At 46.2% G+C, this 26,683-nt stretch overlaps 1 protein-coding gene across 1 annotated transcript in view; it reads left to right on the top strand.

The window, feature by feature from the left end:
• The window catches only part of XYLT1 (xylosyltransferase 1), a 304,124-nt gene that overhangs the window by 242,970 nt on the left and 34,471 nt on the right, over positions 1-26,683 (top strand). Inside the window, exon 6 of the mRNA XM_068565800.1 lies at positions 14,338-14,418. Within this exon, the coding sequence (XP_068421901.1) occupies positions 14,338-14,418 (81 nt within the window). The remainder of the gene's footprint in view (positions 1-14,337; positions 14,419-26,683) is intronic.

Raw genomic sequence — 26,683 nt, forward strand, 5'->3', positions numbered from 1 at the left:
TTCCCAAGTGGTGGGAGACTCGCTGATCCTTTATTGCATGTTTTTTTGACTTCCATGATTATTAAAAGCATCTCAGAGTTTTTTCCTAGATTGAGGACCAGTGGAAAGGTTTTTGTCTTCGCTTATTTCTTTCCACCAGAGGCATTTTCAGATCTCTCCGCCATTAAAACGGAAAACATTCCAAAGAGCCAGAGAGTCAATTTCGGAAGAGCCATGAGCCATGGTGGGTTCTCGTAAATCCTGAAGTTGGCTCAGCCACTTCTCCCCTTAACTGGAGGTGCCGGCACAGATAGAGAGGAGCCCCATCTGGGGGCCCAGCAGGCCAAGGGATGGTGACACGTCACACCTGTCCGGCCACATGCTGGCTCCCTTGCAGCCGGGAGAGGGTCCGGTGTCACATGTAATCCCCTGATGTCATAAGGCTGGTGTCTCAGCTGTCCCTGTCTCCACAAGAGGGGGCTGGGAGGCTGACATAGCAGCACTTGCCCTCCAGTTTCCATGACCACACCATGTATCCTCCAGGCCTCCTTGGTGAAGCCCTTGGACTCTGAGGTCAGGTGGCCAGGTACAAATCCCTGTTCCTGTTATATGTGGACTGTCTAACCTGGCACGAGTAATTTAACCTCTCTGTACTTCTTCACTGCAAGATGGGTGATGATAACAGCACCCATCACATGTGGTTGTTGAGAAGGCAAAATAAGAGTCAATATATGGCAGGTGCCTGGAACACATGATTTATATCTTCAGTAGTCGTTATCACCATCATCACCATCATCACCATCACCATCATCACCATCATCATCATCATCATCACCATTTTTAGGTGAGTTATCCAAGCTTTGAGAAGCTCAGTTCGCTCCATTGTAAAATACAGCTACTGCTGCCTACCTTCTGGAGCGGTTCAAGGATCAAGGGAATAGTGCATACAAAATACGACATACCAAGCATGATTCTTACCGTAGCTATGTTATAATGACTTTTTTTCAGTTTGAAGTTTGGGGCTTCCACTGGTATTTTTTTATTGTGGTGGAATACGTATATCATAAAACTTACCGTTAGTGGCATTTAGCACATTCACAGTGCTGTGCATCCACCATCACTATCTGGTTCCAAACACTTTAATCATCCCGAAAGGAAACCCTGTGCCCACGAAGTAGTCACTCTCCATTTCCCCCGCTTCCCAGCCCCTGGCAATCACCGATCTGCTTTCTGTCTCTATAGATTTACCTATCCTGGACATTTCACATAAGTGGAATCGTACAATATGTGGTCTTTTTTGTTTGGCTTCTTTCACTGAGCATCATGTTTACAAGGTCCATCCATGCTGAAGCGTGTGTCAGTATCTCGTTACATTTTATGGCTGAGTGATATTCCATTGTACGGATAGACCACATTTGCTTTATCTATTCATCTGTCAGTGGATGTTTGAGTCGTTTCCTCTTTTTGCCTACTGTGACTAGTGCTGCTATGGATATTCATATACAAGGGTTTTTTTGAACACCCGTTTTCAATTCTTCTGAGTATTATTGGCTTTTTAACATATGCGGTTCAGCTACGTAAGAAAAGGAAGAAACAGTAAAAAGATAAAGTAGGAAAAGAGGGATTTCGGCTTCTGTATCTGGATTTCCTTTTTCTGCCAACCTCAGCTGTTTGGGAGCCAGCCAGGGAACCAACCACAGAGAGTTTGGTCTTGGCTTTGTTCTTGAGCTCCTGGGCGCTGTCCATGCCCCAAGGGCCACAGCTCCCCGTGGGGAAAGCCCTGATGATTGTAACTGGTGTGCCTGGGGAAGCCAGCTAGCCAGCCATCCTTCTGCTCCCTCAGAGGGAACAGGCAACAAGAGCTCTGGGATAATCAAGCACTTACTGTGTGCTAGGCACTGGGCTGAGCCCTTCACATACATGATCTCATGAAGTCTTTGCCCAACTCAGACAAGGAAACTGAGGCTCAGAGGGGTAAAGTAACTTACAAGATCACACAGCAAGGAAGCAAATAGGCAAGCTTCAAACCCGGTCACCCAACGCAGAGCAATGTCCCTGCAAGACAGTGGCACATCTGGCTGTCACTCAGTTGGACTCATCTCAGTTGGACCTGCCCAGGTGTCTGCCTGGGTGTAAAAGGGATTCTATGTACATTTGGCAGTTCCATTTCAGGGGCCTTGCACAGCCTCAGGGATTTCATTCAACCTTTGTCCCTGTGCATATTAAGCGACTATTATGTGCCAGACATTGTGCCAGCCAAGCCTTTCTCAGCTGGGGTTCCTCATCTGAACCTCAGAACACAGCAGGTCATCAGAGTGACTATGGTCTTGATTCTTGCAAGTATGGAACATAACTAGTACCATTCCCGATACACAGGAGGGAAGCTAACCCAGGACATAGAGCGGATGCCCCGGGAGCAGGGATAAGTTCTCGCAGAGACGTGGTCTCAGTCGATCATCGCTGTGTCTCCAGCCTCTAGAACAGTACCTGACACACAGTAGGTCTAACCTAAATATCTGCTGAATGGATGAGCAGGGATAGAGTGACGTGAACAAAATAGACATGACTCTCCCCCTCATGCAGCATACATACATCCTGTTTTACGATTTACCATACAGTCCTCTTTAATAATCCAAACCGTTTAAATATTCGAGCACCTCGCACTGCAAATAATTCATCAATGCTCAGTGAATTTGTACCAGCACCTTTCCAGCATAGCCATGTGTGAACAGGTCTTTGGAATAGTCCCAGATGACATTTGTTAAACTTTTTTTTCTTAAGAAACACTGTCACTATAAGAACAAAAGGGGAGTGGGACTAAGGCATTACCCCTAGTAAACACATCAGGAGTGCCTGTAAATGGATAGGCTTTACCCAATGAGCAGGATGCATGAGTTCATGGAGAGTCAAATAAAACCGGGGCTTAAGTTACCCCCATTGAAATGGGTCCATACAACTCAGTGATACCAGTTGAAAAAGCTGAATCCATGGCTAAAGTCAGAACTTAACACAGTTTTTGGCACAGAGGAAATGCTCAGCAAGTGTTGAAGGAAATGGAGGAAGGAGGGGAGAAAGGAAGGGAGGGAGGGAGGGAGGGAAGACAAAAGGAAACTTAATCACATCCCCAGTAGTAACACACTTAATACTTTCAAGTGTTTACTGTGTACCATGCACCCAGGCTAAGCGCTTAGCCTAAATGTGTCAGCCCTTTTATCCTCAGAACAACTCTAGGAAACGTGTCCTATTGTGACTCCCATTGTTCAGAAGGCAAGAGGGCTGCTCCGAGACACTATATCTACCCAAGGTCGGACAGTTAGTGAGGGCAGAGCTCAGCCAGCCCTGCTACTGAGGTTTAGTCAGAGGCTATACCCCGCCCTCTTCCTCCCTGCAAAAGAAAAAAAAAAAAAAAGGAATCTGAATTGGCTACCTTCTTTAATGATTTTTGAACATTTCTTTTTAAGCTACTAAATCTTCTTTTCTCAATTGAACTTCACTCAAAACCCCAACATAGCTGGCAGTGGCTCCTCTCTGAAGAACCTCAGGTGAGGCCCCACCGGCCCAGCAGTACCTAGGGCTGCCCCAGACTCAGCTCGAGAACCACTGATCTGTATGATGACTTCTCTTTTAAAACATTAACGAAGTTTTCTGTCTCCAGGAATTGCCAAATTCCTACCTCGGAGCCTGTGTCCTCTGTTTAGACAGCCTGATTTCTTTCTTACTTACTCATCGACCCTCTGAAATAACACAAACAGCCTTGGAAGTCTGTGTGTAAAGGCTACACTGGGTGCAGCATGTCCTGATCCTCCAGAATCTCTCTTGAGCCAAGAATCTGTGTCTGCTTGAGGTTTGCAAGGGTGGCTACAGCATTCTTTTTCCCGTGGAGGAGTGTACGGCTTCTCTTCCGTGTTGCATCTTGACCTTGTTCCAATACGAACAGACTAGTGAACCTGGCAGGCTGCCAAGGTGCTCAGGGACGGTCAGCTGTCCTCTGAGCTAAGTCTCACCCCAGGGCTGAAATCTAAACTGACCTAACCCTGAAGTTCTGGGAGATGGAGATCCTTGTTGTATTCCACCCCCAGCAGAACGCAGACTTTAGTCCTAGAGAAGTAATAATAATAACAACGATAATGGTAGCTAGCATTTCAGCCTTCTGTGGGCTAAGCTACTCAACCTAGAGTGATCCCTGTTTCTCTCCCCTGCCCACCGGTCATTATCCCACTTCTGATACCAGTTTCTGTATCAGCCAGGATTGTTCAGTTGCAAGCAACAGTTAATGCCCTCTTATTTCATTTAGTCTTCATAGCCACCCCATAAAGTGTAAGTATTATTATCATTCTCAGGTTTTTTTTTTTATAAATTTATTTATTTTTGGCTGTGTTGGATCTTCGTTTCTGTGCGAGGGCTTTCTCTAGTTGCGGCAAGCGGGGGCCACTCTTCATCGCGGTGCGTGGGCCTTTCACTGTCACGGCCTCTCTTGTTGCGGAGCACAGGCTCCAGACACGCAGGCTCAGTGGTTGTGGCTCACGGGCCCAGTTGCTCCGCGGCGTATGGGATCCTCCCAGACCAGGGCTCGAACCCGTGTCCCCTGCATTGGCAGACAGATTCTCAACCACACTGCCACCAGGGAAGCCCCCATCCTCAGTTTTAAAGAAGAGGAAATTGAGCTTCAAATAGATGAAATGACCTGCCCAAGGCCACACAGCTCGTAAGTGGTGGAACCATAACTTGAACCTACATCTCTCTGTATTACTTTAACCACTTCAAATACTGATGTGTTAGTGTTGGTGCATTGGGGACACTGGTCTGGTGAATTGGAATGGATCATAAGTCATTGCCATCATTTGAACCCGGGGAATGTGAAATGGTGTAAAATATCTGTTTTTAGCCATACACACAGAAGGAAAGTTGAACTTATCAATACAGATCAGTTTAGTTTAACACTCATTTATACTCTATCCCTTGCCAGTTGAACTGACACTGAGCTGGTTCTTGCAAAAACAGGCAGGAATTGACCAGGCAAATGTGTAGGAAAGGTGTCGCCAGCATAAGGGACAGTACGGAAAGGCCCTCATTCTGGAATGCAGCACACGTGTGCAGAGCAGTTTCTGTGGGCCACTCTAAAACAGGCATGAAGACCCAAAGAGGAAGAGGCATGTGGCTGCTAGAACCTGCCCTGTTTCAGGCCTGTGCTGGACACTGGGGAAAGAGAGATGAATCAGACAAGGTTCATGTCCTCAGGTAGCTTACAGTCAAGGGAACTGAACATATATAACTTATAAATGGGAACACAGGCATATAAGAGTTAAAATGTCACAGCTTGATAGAAGATTGGTAAGGAGTGGGAATGCCTTCCCTCCAGCATTTCTAAGCAAAGGATCTAGGGACTTCCTTCTGAAGGCTCCCTTTTACTTAACACCTACTATGGGCCAGGTACTGTGTGTGCCATACCCCCAACACACAGGCAGCTCAGAGACCATTGTCATTCCTATTTTGCAGATTAGAAAACTAAGACTCAGCGAGCTTGCTTAAAACCAAACAGCAAGAAAGTGGCAAAGATCAGAGAGAAACTTCTACAAACACCTTTCTAAAAACAGCTTTCATTGCAGCGAAGTTTTGGCTTTCCCACATAAATCGCATTTACTTTTAAGATTCAGTCTTTTGATGTCCTCCAAAGGAAGCCTTGTCTTGTCCCCCTCAAAACCAAATCAAATAACTGGCTGTAATCAGTCGTTGTAAAGGGATGCAGAATTTAGTTAACCAAATGTTCTGCTCATTTGAGATGTCTCATGGCATATGAGGACAACCAGATTTCAGAGAATTAAAATACAATCAAACAGACTTCACACACACGCGCGCGCGCGCGCGCAGCTGAATGACAATTCAGTTCTTCATTCATGATTCCAGCAGTGTTCTTGTATCAGGCTTGGCCACTGGGTGCTGATTCTTGTCAGTTACCTTTCCATTACAGCTGTCTGGAGGAAAGGCTGATGTGTTTAGAGTTCCCACCGATGGAAAGTCAGATAAACTGCCTCTTAGAATGGCTGATGTATGCTTAAAATGAAAAATGTGTGTTTTACAAATGTTCTGTGAAAGTGTTGAGGCTTTGAGAAATGGTTTGCCAGTTCCTACAAATGCAGTGAGCATGTTTTAATTCTGCGTCATTTTCACCAGTAACAAAAAGATACATCCAATTAAAAGCAATTGGGTTTTATTATCCAGGTGGTTATCTAGTTTGCTGTCTGCCTGTGTGGAGGGGAAGAGCTGTCCCCTGGTACCTCCAGAATGCTTTGTGCTTTAGTTCACCTGGTGTTTCACCCCCTATCCCAAAAATTTCCCTGTTTGTCTGCCTTCCCCACTGTCCCCACTGCTACAGGACAGGTACCATGACTGCCTTACCCACTGAGGTTCCAGGGGTCTGGCATCCGACCTATCAAACTGTGAAATCATGTTTCCCAGGAGAGCAGACGGAACTTGCAAAGTCTTAAAGTCTTGAAAGAGCACGTTTAGAACGTTTAGAGAACTTCAAGTAATCTCAACGACTGAACGGGCAGAACCAGCTCACAACCTACTTTCTAGCCTTGCTAAGGAGTTAAGACACTGTCCTGCAGGGGATGGAGAGCCACCAAGGATATTAAGTAGAAGAAGGGGCACGATCAGACTTATGTTTTAGAAGATCTTACAACTGCTTCCCCGAGGATGGATTAGAGTGGAGTCTAGAAGCTGGGGCTGCATTTTATCCAGTTCACTTTTCCTCAGGTACCCAACTGTGGCTGTAATTATGCCCCCAGGGTCCAGGAAGAATTACAGCATCTAGCTTTCCCTGTATCCTAGCACTCGGGTCTCGCTGTGAGCTTCCACTACATTTGAATCAGGGGTTGCCTTCTCTTATCTCCAGTTGCCTTTGCTCTTGCCTCTTCTTCAGGGAACCCTGAACTTGGCCTTTCCTCTGGTTGTTCTGGAGTTCTGGCCTTCCTGAGAGATTTCCTAGCCGATAAGAAGACTTCGGTAAGGCTCAAGCATGAACCATCTGGAAAGTCGAGGACGGTGATGGCAGTGTCTCTCCCCAACCCAAAAAGAAATAAGCCTTATGGAAAAATGGGTCTGAATCCGCTTGTGAGATGGAGTGCAGTGAGAGGAATCAGGTGGCTGGGGTCAGATTGTAGACGGCGCCACAGAAGGGCCCACACCCCGGACAGGCGGCTTTATCTATATCAACTCCTGATGTGCAACATATGCTCCACAACGATCCCCTTGGAAGGAAGTAGGAGGCTTCAGAAGGTGGCTGCGGTTTCCTCTGCTTGTTTCCTGGCTCTTTCTAAAGAAATGAAGCACATTCCTGTAGCCTGTTCACCACGAGGAAAGCAGGATTGAAAAGAGCCTGCACTCTTGACCTGGGGTGCTGAGGTCCAAATCTCAGCTCCACCTCTTCTAAGACTTTGGCCAATCTGTTAAATCTGTGTGTCCCACTTTATTCACATATAAACTAGTAGCCGCTTGATGGGGTTACTGTGAAATTAAAAGAGGAGGAGGAGCATTTAGCACTTTGCAGGCAACAAAAGGCATGTTTTCTACCCTCATTATTATTGTTTTCTGCCCCACATCTCTCCCAGGTCAGAGACACAGTGGGCAGTATTCCTGGCAGAGGGAATGGGCTGGGCAAAGGCACAGATGCCGAAGTGAATCCCTGTGCTCTCCACCCTCGGGGGCTGAGCCCGTCCCATGGGGCGGGCGCTGTGCTGAATAACTGTTGAGCACCTACTGTGTACCGGGTCCTGGAGGAACAGAATGGAATTAGACCCAATGCCTCCTCGCCTCATGACTCTAGCCAGGCTCCTGAAAAGTATCGTCCAAGGTGCCCGATTGAAAATCCCGGGGCTGTTAGCAGACAGATGGGCACCAGCTGGAGCAGCTGCCCCGAGTACTGAGGAGGACAGTTCTCTGCCGTGCGCCCCACACCGCTTGCTGCTTGACAGAAGGTTCATTTGGGTCCCACTGGCTGTCGGTACCGTGGGGAGACCAGAAGGCCCCTGCTCAGGCCTGGCCAGCCTGCTGGAGAAGCCCACCAGCCTCCCCTCCTCCATCCCCTTTACAATTTCCTTCTCCCTGCCCGCACCACTGGTAGCCAGCTGGTCAGTTCCTGTGTAATGATGTGAGCCCCAGCCATGCCCTCGACCCTGGGGGCAGCCTCGGTCCACGTAATGAGTCTTTCTGAAAGCAAAGAGAGACTCAAAAGCATCCTTTGGGGCTTCCCTGGTGGCGCAGTGGTTAAGAATCCGCCTGCCGATGCAGGGGACACGGGTTCGAGCCCTGGTCCAGGAAGATCCCACATGCTGCGAAGCAACTAAGCCTGTGTGCCACAACTACTGAGCCTGTGCTCTAGAGTCCGCAAGCCAAAACTACTGAGCCCATGTGCCACAACTACTGAAGCCCGCGTGCCTAGAGCCCGTGCTCCCAAACAAGAGAAGCCACTGCAATGAGAAGCCCACGCACTGCAACGAAGAGTAGTCCCCGCTCACCACAACTAGAGAAAGCCCACGTGCAGCAAGGAAGACCCAACACAGCCATAAATAAATACATAAAGAAATAAATTTATAAAAATAAAGTGAATAAAATAAACTGAAAAAAAAAGCATCCTTTGCATGAACAGTTCCACATCTGGGAGTTTAATCCTACAAAAATCTATCATACCCACATGTGGAAAGATAGATGTGCAAGGATGTTCATAGGAGCAATACCTGTAAGCAGGGAAGCAGATGAGGAAACAACCTAAATGTCCATCACTAGGGGATTGGCTGTGCCCATTCCATAGGAGGCTGTGCGGCCATTAAAAGGATGAAGTCTTTCTGCACGTGCTGATTAGACAGAACAGGACACATTGTTACATCAAAAAGCCACGAAGATGCATGTTCCCGTTTCTGTAATAAAAAATGGATATAAATACTACAGCATCTACTTCATAGGGTCGACATGAGGAATAAGTGGGTCAATAGGTGCAAAGTGCTTAAAACAGTGTCTGACCCACATAGTAGGTACTCAAGGGTTAGATACTGTTGTTGCCTCTGCTGTTATTTCATGATCTTGCTGTAGCCTGAGTTTCATAGTTATAATTTTAAAAGCACAGGAGATGGTTACAGTTGGCCTTCCCACCATCGTGGTTTTCTGTACTCTTGGGTTTATTGTAGAAAGATAGAGGATGACGTTTCTCCTGGGGTCACACATCCCGTGGCAGATCCATGTGCCCAGAACCATCTGATTTTAAAATGAAAACTTCTGTGTCCTGGGCACCCCCTCAGTCCTGGGCACCCCGGGGCAGATGGCCACTCTCCATATGCCTTTGGTGGCCCAGCTGCTTTAGGAGGAATACGGACAAGGCGTCATTATTGCTTTTCACATGTCATAGGAGAAAACATAAAAATGGTACGTCAGGATGGAATATTATTTAGCCTTATAAAGGATAGAAATTCTGACCCATGCCACCACATGGAGGAACCTTGAGGACATTGTGCCATGTGAAAGAAGCCAGTCACTAAAAGATAAATACTGTGTGATCCCACTTATATGAGGTCCCTAGAGTTTGACTACTCTGAATATTCACAGAGATGGAAAGTAGAAGGGTGGTTGCCGGGGGCAGGGGGAAGTGGGGAGTTGTTGTTTAACGGATTCAGAGTTTCAGTTTTGCAAGACGCAAAGAGTTCTGGAGATGGATGGTGGTGATGGTTGCACAACAATATGAATGTTCTTAATACAACTAAACTGTACACTTCAGATGGTTAAGATGGCAAGTTTTATGTGTATTTTGCCACCATTTAAAATTTGAAAAATAGAAGGGTACTTCAGCTACCACAAATATTGTTGCATAGGGTAATGCAAAGGTGGTACTTAAATTGAACATATATAGGAAATAACTGTACAGATGATACACTAGTGGAGGAAGTTGGGGAAATACTGTAGTATATTCTGAGCTCAGATTGAAGGTGCCTCAGTGCTCAGCTTGCCTGATTCCACAGGCCTCCATCCACTGCCCCTCACACACACTTCTGCTCCACAAATGGCCCACCCACTGCATCCAGGAGGGCTAAATCCAGTGCCCTCTGGGGTCTGGGCATACCTGGCAGCATCAGGGGTTTGAAATCCTGACATTCACAAAACCTTGTGCCGAGCTTTGCCTTAGCACCGTCAGCCTCGCCATCAGCCATGAATACCTCTGGCAACATATTAGCATCCTGTATCAGGGAAGGGGTATTGGGGTGGGCAGGAGGGACCCAGAGGAGGGCAGTTGGCTCTGTGTTGGGCTCCTTCCACGTGAGACTGAGCAGGCGCCATCCGCTCCGTGCCCTGCCACTCGCTGCCTGCAGACAGGCTGGGCTGTGACTGGACTTCAGGGCACCCGAGGACCTAAGAGCTATGCCCCTTCTTCCTGGGTGTCTTCATGCCCAGAGCTACATGCATATCTGACACACACAGCAGTGTGGTGGTCCTCTGGGAGCCAGTTCATAACTGTGATGCCAGCTGGGAGGCTGTAGACAGGTTCCCTTCTGTGGGGCGTCTCCCAAACCATGCTCTGCAGAAAATTCGTGGGTATGAAGCACAGAAAGCTTTCCAAGTTCAAATCAGGTTGGGTCTTTATACTGCTGTCCCCAGTTCAAAATGTCTTAAGCTTCTGATGCTCACGATGGCAATAATAACACTATTAAATAGCAGTTAACCTTTATCAAGGGCTTACTGTGGGCTGGGTGCTACCGCACGGGTCTTACATGCATTATTTTATTTAATATTCCCAACACCTGAGGCTTATTGAGATGAAAGTAACCTGCCTGAAGTCTGGGCTCTCAGGAAGAGACCGTGGGGAGAAGATGAAGAGGAAGAGAATTAACTCCCAATATTCATGCCTGGCTTGAAGCAGCACTTCCTAAACTTTAAAGGGCACACACGTCCCCTGGGAGTCTTGTTAAAAGGCAAATTTTAACTCAGTATGTCGTGGGTGGAGCCTGAGGTAGGACACGTCTAATAGCAGTGGGCGAATGCTGCTGGTCCCAAGGCCAGGCTCTGAATAAGGAGGCAGTGGAACACATGTGTGTTTTCTCTTGTACCTGGGATGGAATTCGTTCACTCATTCATTCATTCATTCATCCATTCATTCATTTGTAGAAACCATCTAGTAGCAAAGAACACAAGCTTTGCATTTGGAACCAGGTTCCAATCCTAGTTCTGCACTGTTCACTAAATGGGTGTTTTCTCTGAGTCTCAGTTGCTCATCTGTAAAATGGGAATGAAACTCGCATTTTAGATACTCTTTCTGATTATTAAATGCAATAAATTGTAGCAAAAGTCTGCCCTGGGGCCTAGGGCCTGGTGGACATTTCATAAATGGTGGTGCTTCGGGAGCTCATTTTACTATTCATGTATTTATTCCTTCTAACTGAGGTTCCCACATGGTTCCAATAAGTTTATTTACATTAAAATAAATGCATTTATTAAAACAAATTATTTATTGTAATATTTATTTACTTACATATTCCCATAAAGATGTCCCAGTGGCTCCAAAGGCCACAGTGATGGGTCCCAGAGGCCCCACCATGAATCGGAGGAACTGGCATAGATGTGTCTTCTGATAATTTCCACAAAAGGTGGAAGGAAATTGGGGAGGAGACAGACACAAGCGATGAGGTGTGGAATTCACTTGGCAAATGACTCCACCAGAAAGGAGTGAGAAATGCATGTGAGGGGGAGAGAGCAGGGAACTGGGTAAAATGACAACAGATCGCAAGCTGTTAATTATCCAGAGGGAACTAAATATTATGTAGGCAATTACCAACAGGCATCGGAAAGCCCCGTAGGGAAACCTGGTCCTCAGCCGAATTCTGTCTCCCCCTGCAGAAGGGCTGGGGGACAGGTTTTAGCTGGCGGGGCAGGCTCTTCACCTGGGGAGGGGGAGGCAGGGTCCCCTCCGCGTCCAGCCCAGCCAGGACCCAGCGCTGTGCTTTGAAAATCGGTTTTACCCACAGGCTCTGGGCCTGGAATCCGCAGCCCCTCCCCATCCACGCTCCCTCCCCTAAGATGTCATCTTTTGAGACGATTTCATGTGGAAGCATCGCTAAGTAAATTCGCTAAATGCCTATTCATCCCCGTCAGATGGGGACGCAGTGAAGCGGTAAATGTGACAATGGCCCCAGCTCGGGGCCCTGAAAAGCGCTTTCTGGGGCTGCTAAATGGAGCCTCAGCCGCTGACCCTGGGAGGCCTGAGGCTTCGTGAGAGGGGGCCCAGGAGCCCCGGCCCGGCCCCTTCAATCCTGCCACTGAGGCCGTTGAGAGGCCCCTCTTTATTATTCCTGCTGCCAGGGACCCATTCAGAGGTTAACTTGTCCCGGTATTCATCAGGAGGACAATAATGAACTGTCGCAGAGAGTAGAGAGGGGCTTGGTAAACAGGAACTGCTAAGACGCGGAGATGGAACGGGCCTCTATGGTTTGTAAGAGAGATTGCTTTCATTTCCTTTGCAGGCTGGTTTAGTTTCCACCTCTCCAGCAACTTCAAGAGGCCCTCTGCCCACAGCAACGCGTAACTGGGAGGGGAGCATGGGAGGGAAGCACGCGTGGGCTTTACCTCGCCTGTTTGCAGAGATACTCCGTGTGCAGACGGCCACGTGGACTTGGCCTTTGCCTGCGTCCCTGGGATTCGCCTGTGTGCGCATCCGCAGGGCTAAGCTTTCTGCGTTTGTGCCTGGGCGGATTTACCTTGCTGTAGGCACACGGGGTTTTTCTGGCATCTGCAGCCACTAGAACGGCAGGTTTTGAAGTGGTGTTGATTTCTGTAAACTAGTACGGGATGTCGGCAGTGCTCATTTCCACTGCAGCATGTCTTAACTTCTCTGTCCCCCTCCGCTGAAATTATGAGTTGGTCAACAATAGTGGTCCAACCAGAGAGCAGGGGCTTGGAGTGGCGCGACTGCAGGTGATGCAGGGAACTGAAGGAGGGGGTGAGGGCGGCCCTGACCAGGTGGTGGGAGGCCAAGAGCAGAGCAGCTTGCATTTATTGTGCACCTACTGTATGCCCTTTAAGTCCACCCGGTTATCCATCAGTATGTATACCTACTGTGTGAAGGGCAGCCAGGTGAAGGCCGCCACTCAGAGGCTGAATGACTTACCGTAGGACACACAGCTGGGTCAGGAGTGGAGCTGGGATCTGTCCCTGGCCCTTTCTGCTTCTAGAGCACAGGCATCGCTTTCTTAGGCACCCACCTGCCCCCCCCCCCAAAGTCTAGCCTCCTTTCTCTTCCCAGAGATGCGCCTTCACCGTTTCTCCCAATTTGAAACAATGGTTAACCCTTTCCTTTTAAGTAAAAATCCCTGAGCAGAGAAGCCAGATGATAAAGGAGCTGTCACTTCAGCACCATTTACCTGTTTGGGTTTATTTAGCGTAAGAGGCAACTGCGTTTCTGGCAGATGGAGACCCCGTATGACTGCCCTTTAAAATACTGTCACAGCTGTATGCACAAGCTGATTAGCTGTGACTCACTGCTAGTGCTGAGATTGATGGCGATAAATCTGGGATAACAATGCTGGGAACAATGTCACCCGTTTGCATCGCACTTCATATTTCTTAAAGCTCTCAGTCAGCCCGGGGGTTATGGATTCATTCATTCATTGACTCATTCATTCCTCAAAATGCATTTGAAGGAGTCAGTTCAAACTCATCTCACCTTGAGTCATCCATTCATCCAACAGACATTAATGTACCTCCTACTATGTGCCAGTGATGAGTGAGTTTCATTAGGTTCTGTCCTCACAGAGCTTACATCCTAATGTAAGCAAATATAGCTCTTTCAGATGGTGATGAGCTCATGTTGTAAATGCAGTGATGTGATGGGGGTGGGGGAGGCAGGTGCTACTTTAGGTTGGGCGGCAAAAAAAAAAAAAAAAAAAAAAGCCTCTCTGCAGAGGAGACATTTGAAAGGAGACCTGGATGACAAGAGCAGACATGGAAAGATATGGGGTAGAATTTCCCAGGCACGGCAAGTGCAAAGGCCCTGAGGTTACTCTGTATCTGGCACTGAAGTATTCACTGATGCCTTACTGTTTGCCAAGCCCAGTGTTGGGCACTGGAGATTCCAAAACAAATAAGGTACTATGCTTATTCTCAAGGAGTTCATAGCATATGGAGTATGTAAGAGACAAACAGTCCATTTTAGCATACTGTGGTAAGCTCAATGATGGCGACACGTGAAAGAAGATGCCTTACCTACCTGCATGGTGTGAAAGAAGGAGGGGACCTGGTTTCTGTGACAAAGAAGGGAGCCAGGACACAAAGTCTCCATGATTTCTGGAGGACCCTGACTTTCCTCTCGGCTTGCTTCCACAGGACAAATGACCAGCTGGTGGCATTTCTCTCCCGATACCGAGATATGAATTTCTTGAAGTCACACGGCCGGGACAATGCAAGGTAATATATCCTCCCCCTACCCTTGTGCAAAAGGGAAATGAAAATCTGAGTGATCATTTGGGGGCTTCCTTCTAGGCTGGTTTGATGCAGCCAGAGAAAAGTTGAGGATGGGAGAGGGGCATGGCATGGTTGGGCCTTGGCCCTTTCTTTGTAGGATCTGAAATGGTGTCTCCTGCCAGCCAGGAACAGAGATAACAGTGAATGTGTCTCATCATGTCATAGTCCTTTACACCTTTTCCCCCAAGCCCTTTCATGAGTCCATTATCACTTTATGGCTGTCCTTCAAGGAAACTAGGGTAGTCATTTTAATACCCAATTTATTGGTAGGAAGACTAAGGCCCATAGTTTAAGTAAATGATGTCCCCAGATCATTCATTCGGTCAGCCAGTCATTCAACAAATATGCACATAGTGCCAAGCATGTGCCAGGCACCCTTCTAGAGGTGAACAAGACAAACTCCTCACTCTCGTGGAATTTACCTTCTAGCAGGAAAGAGTCTCATACCAGCGTGGAGTTGAACTCAAGTATCCCGACTCCCAGCGCTGTGCCCTCACCATTGCCTCACTCTTGCTGCCTAAGATGTTGGCAGGGATTTGAGGCACCAGAAGCCCCACCTGGATCTGTTGTGCCTCTCGCTTAAACTGAGCAAAGCCAACAGCATCACTACAGTCCCGCTTTGAGCTGAGTCTGAATCTCCGTGGCCAGAGATCAGCTGGAGGGGACACAGTCTTGAGCACCCTCTGTAGGAGAGACCACAGGATCCGCTCCACCATCTGGACATAAAACACTGCCCAGGATCACTCCGCCATCTTAGAGCCTTTTCCTAGCGTTGCATTCAGAGCTTAATCTGGCAGCTCACAGGATACCTTTAGCGTGTTAATGTGTTTTGTTTGGCCTTCGTGCTGGTTTTGTTTTGTTTAATTCAGGTGCTTCATTTGAAAGTTAATAGCCCCATTTAAAGATAGCAATATTTCCCAGGGAAATCCAGATTTCCAGCTCATCTTAAAAGAGCCAAAGGTCCACTAAATCTGTGCTTGAATTTCCTCATGGAAGTTCTGATCTGGATCTTAGACAAAGCCCACGTTCTACAGGTTGCTGCAGTCCTTGCTGCCCTCTCCCCTACCTCACCCTGTTGGCATTTCAGTTTGCCATCTCTGCTGTAGGTGTTCTCTGCCACTGCCGATGGAGGTGTCATTTTAGCTGTTTCTGTGATCCACGTTACCCAGATATCCACAGAAGGGAGGGGCAGAGCAGGCAGCGAGCTCCATTTCCTGAGCTTTCAAGAAGTAACCCCAGAATCCTTGGGTTGTATCATTTGCCTTAATTTTAACTTTGATTGCATCCAGCTGTCTATTTCTAGATTGGGCCTGTCCTGCTGGCAGCCTGCATTCTTTACACTTAAAAGGAGCCCCCAGACTTGAAGATGCTCTGTAAATTAGCACAGATTAATATAGCATGTTCTGGCCACTACACTGGAGAGGCCTGGTGGATAAAGAAGAATTGTAGACACATAGTGAGTGGGCTGTGTTCCTACTAAGTGCACATCGCTCTGCTGGGCCCTTTTCACACGGGATCCAACTTTATTCTTACAGTCACTCAGTGTAAAAATACGTATTATTATCTCCACTTGTCAGGAGAAGAAAGGGGAGCTTTGGGAGCCCAAATGATTTTCCCAAAGTCACACAGCTGGTAAGTGCTAGAGTTTGAACCCAATTCTCTGGCCCCAAAGCCCATGGAAGCAGGGTGGAGCTGAGCAAGATTCCACGGAGGTGGTAAGTTATCAGAACTAGACCAGATATTGGTATCCCTTCCCTTAAGTAGAGAATGAGGACGCTTCTTCACTTCCAGATAACTTATAATACATGTTTTGTGCAAAGTCGTATCATTAGAAAGGAATCCACTGTAAGCTGATAGACTTGTGTCTGAATTACATCCACCCTAGTATTGTTGTTTCAGCCAGCTCAGTATTTATTCTCTATCTACTATTTCCAGGCCCTGTGCTAGGAACTGGGTACAACACAGAGGTTAAAATCATAAGTTGTTTTTTCTTTTTTTTTTCTTTTTTTTTTTTTTTATAAATTTATTTATTTATTTACTTTTGGCTGCATTGGGTCTTCGTTTCTGTGCAAGAGCTTTCTCCAGTTGCGGCGAGCGGGGGCCACTCTTCATCGCGGTGCACGGGCCTCTCACTGTCGCGGCCTCTCCCGTTGTGGAGCACAGGCTCCAGACGCGCAGGCTCAGTAGTTGTGGCGCACGGGCTTAGTTGCTCCGTGGCATGTGGGATCTTCCCAGACCAGGGCTCGAACCTGTGTCCCCTGCATTGGCAGGCGGATTCTTAACCACTGCGCCACCAGGAAAGCCCCATGAGTTTTTGAGGTCATACCTCCTGGGTTGAAGTTCTGATCCACCACATCCTGTCTGTGTTTCACTGGGCTGGTGACTTAACCTCTCTGAGCCGGTTCCCTTATCTGTACAATGGAAACATTAGTGGACTTATACGCACGAGATTGTTGGAAGGATTAAATGAGATGTTGTATATAAAGCATTTGGCATATCATAAATGCCCTATGAAGATGATGATGGTGGTGGTGGTGGTAGTGATGATATCATTGCCATGATAAACATTGGACTGAAATATTGCAGGTGGGAGAAATAAATAGACGGTGTATAGGCCAGAGTTGTGCCTCTGGGTGTATGAGTACATCTTGTCCAGTTGATGTGCATCAGCAGTTGACAGGTGGTACCCAAATGGCACAGCAGGATAAAGGGCAGGATAAAGATGCAGGCTAAGGAGTTGTTGCTTGCATCTCCCTCTGAAACCCTAAAACCCAAGGCTCTCTGGACAAAACAGCTCACAAGTTCCAACACTCATGCATGAGTCCTCAGCTGGGATTCTCTCACTTAGATGAATTCAGGAGATTAATTTAGAATTAATTCAATAGTAAAATGAGCCATCAACGGCGACTTTCTCCTCTTTGTCAGTTGAGGCCTCACCTGCTGAGTGAACAAACCTGGCCACGCCCATCTTCCCTCGTGTCTCCCACGGGTGCAGCCTGGGTGGGGCTCCGCTCTGGCTCTGCACTGATGGCATGTTAGGAAGGACCCTTTTTGGTGGGAAGTGACAGAAACTCAGCTCAAACTTGCTTAAAGGGTAAAGGAAGTTATTGGGTGATGCAACTAAAACATTAGTATCTGACTTCAGACATAACTGAATCAAGCAGTTCAAATGATATCATCAAGCCCAGACTCTCTGTTAATTCTTTTTTTATTTTCTGGCTGCCTAATTATTTCTTCTTATTTCTGGAGAGGGTTAAAGTAAAATAAACACATCGCATCAAATAGCCAAGTAGTTCACTGGCAGGAATCTTTTTTTAAATTAATATATAACCGACATATTATATTAGTTTCAAGTAAGTGATATAACAATTCAATATATGTATATATTGTAAAATGACCACCACAATAAGTCTAGTTAATATCCATCACCACCCATAGTTACAATCTTTTTTCTCGTGATAATAACTTTTAAGATCATAGCAAATTTCAAATAAGTACAGCACAGTATTATTAACTGTAGTCACCGTGCTGTACATTACATCCCCAGAACTTACTTATTTTATAACTGAAAGTTTGTACCTTTTGACCACCCTCACCCATTAACTTCTGTTAGTTCTCTTTCCCTTTGTGTTGGTTTAATTTTCTGGCTCCAGGTGGTGACCCTTCTCAACATATTAGCCTCATTTTACTGGTAAGGTAACTGAGACTCAGAGAGGTGAAGTAACTTGCTTAAGCTCACGCAACTAGGGCAGGGTTAGGACTCAAACCTAAGTGAGTGTGTCCGCAGAGCCCAAGCTCAAATCCCTGCATGATGCAGCCTCTCCGTGTTCTAGTCCTGCTTTCCTCCAATACGCTGGGTGGCTCTGAGGCAGCCAGTCTGCTTCTCTGGGCTTCATTTTCTCCCTTTGAAAGACAAAGTGGTTGAATGACATGATCTCCAAATGCCTTCCCATTCTGATGCTTCATGCTTCGGGACCAGACAGTGTGACAGAGGCAGAGAGTTTAAAAGACAGAGAGATGGAGAGGGACAAAAGCAAACAGTGAGATACAGAATAGGCCACAGGGTGCCTTAGTTTTTAATTCCACGTGGTTCCTAATAGCAGTTTTGACCTTCTGTCCCCAGCTTCAGCCTTTAGCAGCCAATTTGGACTTCCAGCTCCCGCTGCTAAGAGATGGCATAAAGGCAAACTGGTACTTTAATAGCTGCCAAATTGGTCCTGACTGTTCCTATAATTAAATGAAGAGGAGTGTTGTGTTCACTGTATTTCCTTGCTTTCCTCCAAAAATGAAGTAGCTAGATATATTGAAAGACAAATAGCACAATTATCAGTTTCCCAGATAACCTCTGCAGGGCTAAAAGAAGCAAGTGCCCCGAATTAGCAGGTCTTGGCAACCATCCCCAGGAACTCCTGGGTTCTGCTCGGGGAGCATTGGAGAAGTTTCCCAAATCTCAGCAGCTTGATCAAGGCTCAGTGTGTAGGGACAGGCCCCTTACAGGGAGATGGAAAGGGAAAATCATTTCCCTCAGCCGGAATAGAGTTTCCTCTGGGAATTTTCCGGCCTTGGTTGGTCTAAGTTCTCCAAATAATTCAAGGTCACCAGGGCCCCAGTGCTTAGCCCTGGGGCAGAGTGTGGTGTAGTGGTAAGAACATGGGCAAAGGAGTCCAGACACCTGTGCCAAAATGCCAGCTCTGCCGTATGACAGCCAGGGGACTTTGACAAATGGCTTCGACTCTCCATGCCTTCGTGTCCTCTTCTTTATAAGATCAGGACAGTGATGTGGGGGTTGTGGAGGACTGAGTATCCTCACTGACGACAGGAAGTGCCAAGCCAGGTGCTTTCAAGTTGTGCTATCCTCTGTTAAAGAATACAGCTGAGGCTTGCAAAGTTGCTTTAACTTGCTCAAGGTTCCACACAGCTGGCATTGGAGCCTGGTTAGGTCTGACTTTTATCACCCCACGATTAGTGACTGCATCTGAGAGGACCTGTTGTTTTCAGTTCTTGGGGTGTGTGGATGAAAGAGCAAAACTCTGCTGATTTTAAGCAGAATCATTTTTAAAGGAGCAAGGGAGGAAAATCAGTCCTTCCCCTACTTTCTAGAGTCACCTTATCCCAAAAGTGTGTTCACAATCCACCAGTGATATGTGAGATTATTTGGGGGTGTTCATAAGTGGGCATCATGGGAGAGTTAGTATTGATTTTATGTATATCAACTAAAATTTATATAATTAGCCCATCTAATCGATGATTTCATGGACATGATGCTTAGAATAAGACTCAGTTTAAAAGAAAACAGTTGAAGCTATCTAAAGTTGGTTTAGAAAAGAAATATTAAGGAAAGTCTCATACAGACTTCATAAAACCTATAGCATAGCAGTTAAGAATCTGGGTTCTGGACCCCGACTGCCAGCGTTCGTATGCTGAGCACTCACTAGGTGTGTGGCCTTGGGTAAGTTACATCAATCACTTGTGCTTCAGTCTCCTCATCTGTAAAATGGGAATAATGATAATAAAACCAACCTCATAGAATTGCTGCAAGAATTAAATGAGTGAATATGTGAGTAAGCTCTTGGAATAGTTAGTTATGCACATTAAGTTGATGATGGTGGTGATGATGATAGTGGTGATGGTGACAACGATGGAAAAGCCTTGATGATGGTATATATACACGTGATTAACGTTTTCGAAACATTTTCTACAACTCTTAGAGGAACAACTAGCATTTCAAATGTAAGAAGACTAGACCAGAAGGAAGCTAGGAGGGGTCCCAGCCCTCAGGTCAAGAGTGGCATAAACAAGTTTCTTCCTGTTCCCTGGTCTGGGGCCCACGTGCTAGAGGCGGCAGTCCCTCGCTGGGTGCCAGAATGGCAGCTAAAGCAGCTTCAGCAGCTTCTTCTCTCTGACATTGAACTAATCTTCAGGCCCAAACCTCCCTTGATGTATAAATAGGCAATTGTTTAACCAAAAGTTGGCAAATCCATCGAGAGCCTGGCCAGGAACCTCCTCCAAGCAAATCTGCTTTCAGGAGGCCCTTTGGTGCCAACTTGCTTATCAGGAGAAGAGCTCTCTCCCCATCTGTCTCGTAGCACCATGATTGATGGGAGGAGGTAACGAATATCTCATCTCCAATGGGGAAAGCAGATTGCATTTCCCTCTTGCTTTTCTTAAACCCAACCGGTGAGTTTATCCCTGTTTGCATGTTCACTTTATTTAATCCAGTTATGGTAGCCATGTCAAAATAAAGCTTAGCATCACACAGGCACCCATACAAAGCTGTGTACACAGACGCTGTGTGGGCCTCCGCATGAGTTTTGAGGTCAACTTTCAATCTTTTCTTTTTTCAAAACAATACGTGTCAAAGTTGGATCAAAGGCTAGAAGGAAAATATGTGCAGTGTCATCTCTGAGACGTAGAGCATGATTTTTTTATTTCCTTCTTTGCTTTCTTTTTGTGTTCCATGCCTTCTATGGAGAAACTGCATTACTTTTATAATCAGAACAGAAGGCAGTAGACATTGTTTTTAAATATGTGTGAAATAGGGAAAATCAGTTAGCCCTCAATGGACCTTTAGACTCTTAGAGGTGCAAGCTGATTCGGGCCCTGAGTGCTGTGAAGAGCATGGGCCACCAAGCCTGGGATTCTCAGTTCCAGGATTTGGGCCCCTAACTCTGCGTTTCTTCTCAGGCTGGGTTTTTTTCCATTCCTGAATGTCAAAGCCAACTCAGCTTTCTTCGCCCAGGGCATGTGTAACGATAGGGTTTACTGTGTGCCAGAGACTGTCCCAAATGCCTTAGAGATATTAATTCTTTCAATTTTCACAACAATCCTATGGTGTAAGTGCAGTCATTATCATACCCATTTTCCAGATAGGGACACTGAGGCTAGAGAGATTAAACAACACACAGCTTGGGAATGGGGAAAGAGACTCGAACCCAGGCAGTCTGGCTCCAGAGTCTACATTCCTAGCCACTGTGCTATACCGTTTCCCTAAGTATGTTCATTGTGGAGTCTCCTGCCATGTCCAGGCCACATGTACTTATGGCTGATACATTCCTTCCACCAATCAGGTCAGAGTCTGCCTCTCCTGTGACTGGTCTCCTCTGGAGTGAGGTAGTGAAGCTGAGCTTCTCCCTGTAGCTTCCACTCCCACCACGTTAGCTTCTTTTCGTTCATTTGGGCTCTTGCACACACTATTTCTGTCTCCTATAAAGTTCTTCCCCAAAATTCTTCAGATGACTGATTCCTTCTCATCCTTGTCAGTGCCACCTCCTCAGCAAAGTCTTCCCCAATAGTCTTCACTAATTAAGTCCCTGTCTCTTTATTTTGTCATTGCGTTCTAAGTTCTCCTGTATAACACTTACCACAAACATCTAATTACATATTCATGTGTTTTGTAGCTGTTTATGACTACTTACCTATTTATCAGAGTAGTGTTATAGTCTTGTGGCTAAGAGTGTGGAATCCAGAGCCTGACTGCTAAGGTTTGAATCCCTTCCTTGCCACTAACCAACTGTGTAGCCTCTCTGTGAAAATTAGTTAACCTCTCTGTGTCTTTGTTCCTTCATTTGGAAAATGAATCCTCATAGGATTGTGATGAAGATTAAATGAGAGAATATATATTAAGTACAAGGAACAGGACCTAGAAAGTAGCAAGTGCTCAATAAATGGTAAATATTATGGTTTTATCTTTCATCTTAGAAGAGAGAGGATAGGGATGATGTCTGTCTTCTTCACAACCATATTCTCAGCACAGAGACTTGGAGAGTTGCTGAATGAGCAAATGCCCCAAGCCCCTTTCCTCTTCCAACTACTGCAGAGTTGGGGCCTGACAGGTGACACCAGCCCAGCTTGGGAAAGGGCATATCCCACACTGGACATGTGGGAAATGGCCAGCAGAGCCCCTGTGGAGCTGCCAAACTAGGAAACCCAGTGACCTGAATCCTCACTGACTTGTGCCTTGGAAAGATGGGAGGGTTTTGTATTTGTGGTTCTCAGACAGAATCAGGGTGCCCATGTTGCTTGTCACCCGCTACCACCACAGCCCTGGGCATTGCTGCACTAAAATAATTGCAGGAGGTGGGTGCACTGCGAGGGCTTTGGGCTTCTGTCCTTGGTGCTGAAAAGGCATTGCTTCTCAGAGCATGAAGGGTTTCTCCTTAGCTGTGGAGGTGCCCTACACATGCCTATCTACCAAATCCCAGAATAGAGAAGAGGAGAGAGAGAAGTTTTAATTTTCTGGCTTGATGAGGGAAAAAGTTAAGTATCTTGGTGAACACTTATTAAGCACTTACTAAGTGCCAAGCACTACGCTAAGCCCTCTCCGTATATAATATAATCTCACTTAAACTCTCTGAGGCAGATATTATGACGATCACCAGTTTCCGTGTAAGAAGCTGAGGCATCCATGTTCAGGTCGCCCAAGGTTAGTGGCAAATCCAGGACTTGTACCAAATATTCTGGCTCCAGAGCCCCTGTGTGCCATGGCTGTTTGTGTGAGCCCATTCACATAGCTGGCTGATTTCATACATTGTGTTTTCATGCTTTGTTCCATGACTTTATTTTTAAACTAAAATGCTTAGGTTGTACTTAGGCTAAAGGAGTAATCTGGGTTCAGTGGGAGATCACTGGAGAGAGAAAGAGAAGAAGAGGAAATATTTTTTCTAGGCTGTGTGACTTCGGATGACTTTGGATCACACATCCTTTCTGAGTCTCAGTGTGTCGGGGTTTTTTATCTATAAAATGAATTATATTAGCTGATTGCTGAGATTCCTTCTTGCTCAAACATGCTGTAAAATCTGAGGGGCAGTGTTCTTCCTTTCAGAATTCATTACAGGACAAGACAGTTCTGGAATAATTCCACACTTGATGAATATACCAAGATTGTAGCCAGGGAATTAACTGAATTGAGAGACTTCTTCATTGTCTGCCCTTTCTGAGGCCATTTCCAAAGGCTACAGATACTTTCTTAACTGACCTCTTCTCCCATGGGGGAGATTCAGGACCCCTTGCCATCCTCCTTCTGATTTCCTTTGATGCTCAACTGAGTAGATTTGGTCCTTGTGACATCCTAGTAGAAGCATATTTAGCTCTGACTTTGTCCCATATTGTGGCAGTAGAGAAAAATCTCAGGGAGGCAAACCATCCCTGAGAGCCCAGGAGGTAAAACCAAATGCAAACGATACCATGTTTGCCCTTAAGTAACCTATTCTGAAGACAGAAGTCCTTGTGAGGTCTGGCTGAAAGCCTCTTCCAACCAGCAATGAGCCATTTTCTCTTGGTTCACTCATTTCTGGGCATTGTCTTTTTAAGGAAATAGAAGTTCTCAGATCCTTCATTTGGGTCCTTTTGGAGGGACCCTGGCGAATTGAGATGAAGAATGGCAGAGTAGTTAAGCACTTGCATTGGATTCCTCCAGACCTGGATTCAAGTCTAGGCCTGTTAGCTGCGTGACTTTGGAGAAATTACTTAACCTTCCTGTGATTCAGTTCCTTTGTCTGTCGAATGTGTGTTAGAAAAATCTGATACCTGGCTAACTAATGGCAGCTACTTCCTGATTGCCTGACAGACATGGCTGTTATTGTTCCCTTTATTCATTCACTCAACAAATATTTATTGGGCACTAGCTGTATGTTAGGCACTGTAGTAGGATACAGAGGTGATCAGAAATAGACAAAAATCTCTGCCCTCTTGGGGCTTACATCCAGTAGTAGAAATAGGCAATAAACTAAATAAATACCTTGTATATTATATTAGAAAGTGAAGAGTGCTATGGAGAAAAATAAAACACCAAAGGAGAATTGGGGAGGGATGTTATCTCTATGTAAAAAAGGACTGATGGTTGGGTCAGCCCATTGCTTGGGTGAAGAGTGCTTACTTTGCAAGGACCTTTGTAAACATCACCCATCACAATTTTGCAGCTGATTTGGGGACTTGTCGGGACAGGTGTCATGGAGCTCATCCTACAGGTGAGGAAACTGGCATTCAGAGAAGTTAAGCCAGCCCCACTTCTCAGTGAAAACAGAGACAGCATTGGTACCAGATCCTCTTCATGTCTGCTCTTCTATGGTATCACCTGTTGACCCCAGTTTTACCAGGTAACCAGGTCAACTGGAAACAAAACTGAGGGGAGGGCAGCATGATTGGTCACCTTCTGTGAATTGGGCCCATTGCTGCAAATCTTCCCTCCATCCCTCAGGTGAGAGAGCCGTGCACCTTTTCCTGGTGAGCCAGCATTGATGACAAGACTCACCCAGGTGTTCACAAACTTACTTTGGTTTCCAACCTTTACCTTTTCAAGTTATAGTAAATCCACAGGGAAGAATAAAAAGCAAATCACTGTTGAAACAGCTGATTCTTTTCGCCTGCTAGATACCCAGACTCTGGGCATCTGCCACCTTCTCCCGGTCCAGACCTAAGTTCCTGGTAGCCCCTTTCTGAGACCTAGGCAATCTGTGGTCTCTGTTTACTCGTAATTAACCAAAGCATGTGTTTGCAGCTTATCAGTTTTTGAAGGCAGTAAATACAGCGGCCAATCTCCCAACCCCGTGAATATTTCATTTTGGAGACTACTGCATAAATATTGTATTTGGATATTGCGGTCCGGGACATCACATTAAAATTGCAAGAGGATGCTGTTATCCCATCTAATGGAACATGAAATTAAAAAGCTGGTCCACGGAAAGAAAAATTTTGCAAGTCGTCCCACCTGTATTTCTTCTCTCTCTCTCTCTCTCTCTTATTCTCAGCTGGTCTTGATTACCATGTAAGTTTTGATACAGAGTATCTAAAATTTAAAGTTTTAAACACAGTTAAGTGTGCCCACTGGACATTATCATATAATTGGCACCAGCCAGAGTCGAGGTAGGATTTTATTTCCTCAGACTCGGCAGCTTCCTTCAGTGTGTCACTTAGAGCCAAGTTTGGTGTCAGTGAGTGCTATGGTGAGTGTATTGAAAACCCTTCACCGGGTCGCTCCCCAGAGAGAACATGGCTTTGCTAACGAACTTGGATTTTGCACTAGGAAAGGTGTGTTAGGGAAAGAACAGGACCAGGGACGCTGGACACGTGGGTCTTCTGGCCGGCTTCTGCCCTTGTTTGTATCCTCAGAAAAGTCGTCAGCCTTCTCTGGGCTCTCATGCATCCGTCTAAGGCTTGCCCCACACCTCTTCCTGGGTATAACAGAGGGACTTAGAGAATGTCACAGCTGGAAAGTACCCTAGAGATTACCTAACCCAGCGTTATTATGACTGGTGGTCTGTGGGCTGGATTCAGCCTAGGGATATGTCTTATTTAGCCAGAAATGCTTTTTTTAAGGGATTTGAGTGCTTTTCAGAAAATGCCGTCTCTACGTCTTTGCTAACTCCACCTACCCTGCTATCTTATACTCAGCCCCCCTCACAAACTTATATTATTTGTCTGACCCCTGTAGACATTTAATTTTATAACCTAGACCTAGCCCAACTTTGTCAGTTTCCCATGGGGGAAACTGAGTCAAGGTCATCATTTTCCAAATTCACCCAGCTGGTTACTGGTAGAGCCACACTGCAATGTAGATGAAAAGCACATTTTAGCAGAATTAAGTCCGTTCACCACCAGCATCATTGTTGTCACCATTTTTATTACACTAGCATCAATTTGGTTAAGAATTAAATATATTACACCATCGTGCTCAGTGAGTGACCAATGTCAAGAAGCAGGTCCTCTATTTATGCAGAAGAAAGTGCTAGGGATGTGGGTTTATTAGTGAGGTTTCAGGAAGTTCCCTTTGGTGGATTTGTGGGAGGCCCAATGGGAGAGATTCTTTGCAGAATTCAGCATGACCAACAGGGTGGGACTATCTCCAGCTTCTATGCCCTGACGTCTGGTCATCACCGTAGACCTTTCCTGAGCAGATGCCTTGCACTCTTCCAGGACCTGTAAGGTAGGCAGAAAGGAGGAAGCCAAGGTCAGTTCTAGTGAGCACAGCATCTACCTCAGAGGAGACAGGTAACTCTAATGTGAAGACAGAGATGAGGTCTGCCATGGAGACACAAAGACCTCTAAACACACAGTGGGGGATGCAGCCTGCTCTAGTGGAAAAGGTGGCATTAATGTGCCACAGCCATGGCTACCTGTCCTATCTGGAGCCTAAGAACATTTGCATTCATCATGGTAATGATAAAGGTGAAATCATTCAGGAATGTATTAGTCAGGACTTTTTCAATTGCAA

Source organism: Eschrichtius robustus, chromosome 16 (genome assembly GCF_028021215.1).
Source record: "Eschrichtius robustus isolate mEscRob2 chromosome 16, mEscRob2.pri, whole genome shotgun sequence".
NCBI lineage: Eukaryota > Metazoa > Chordata > Mammalia > Artiodactyla > Eschrichtiidae > Eschrichtius > Eschrichtius robustus.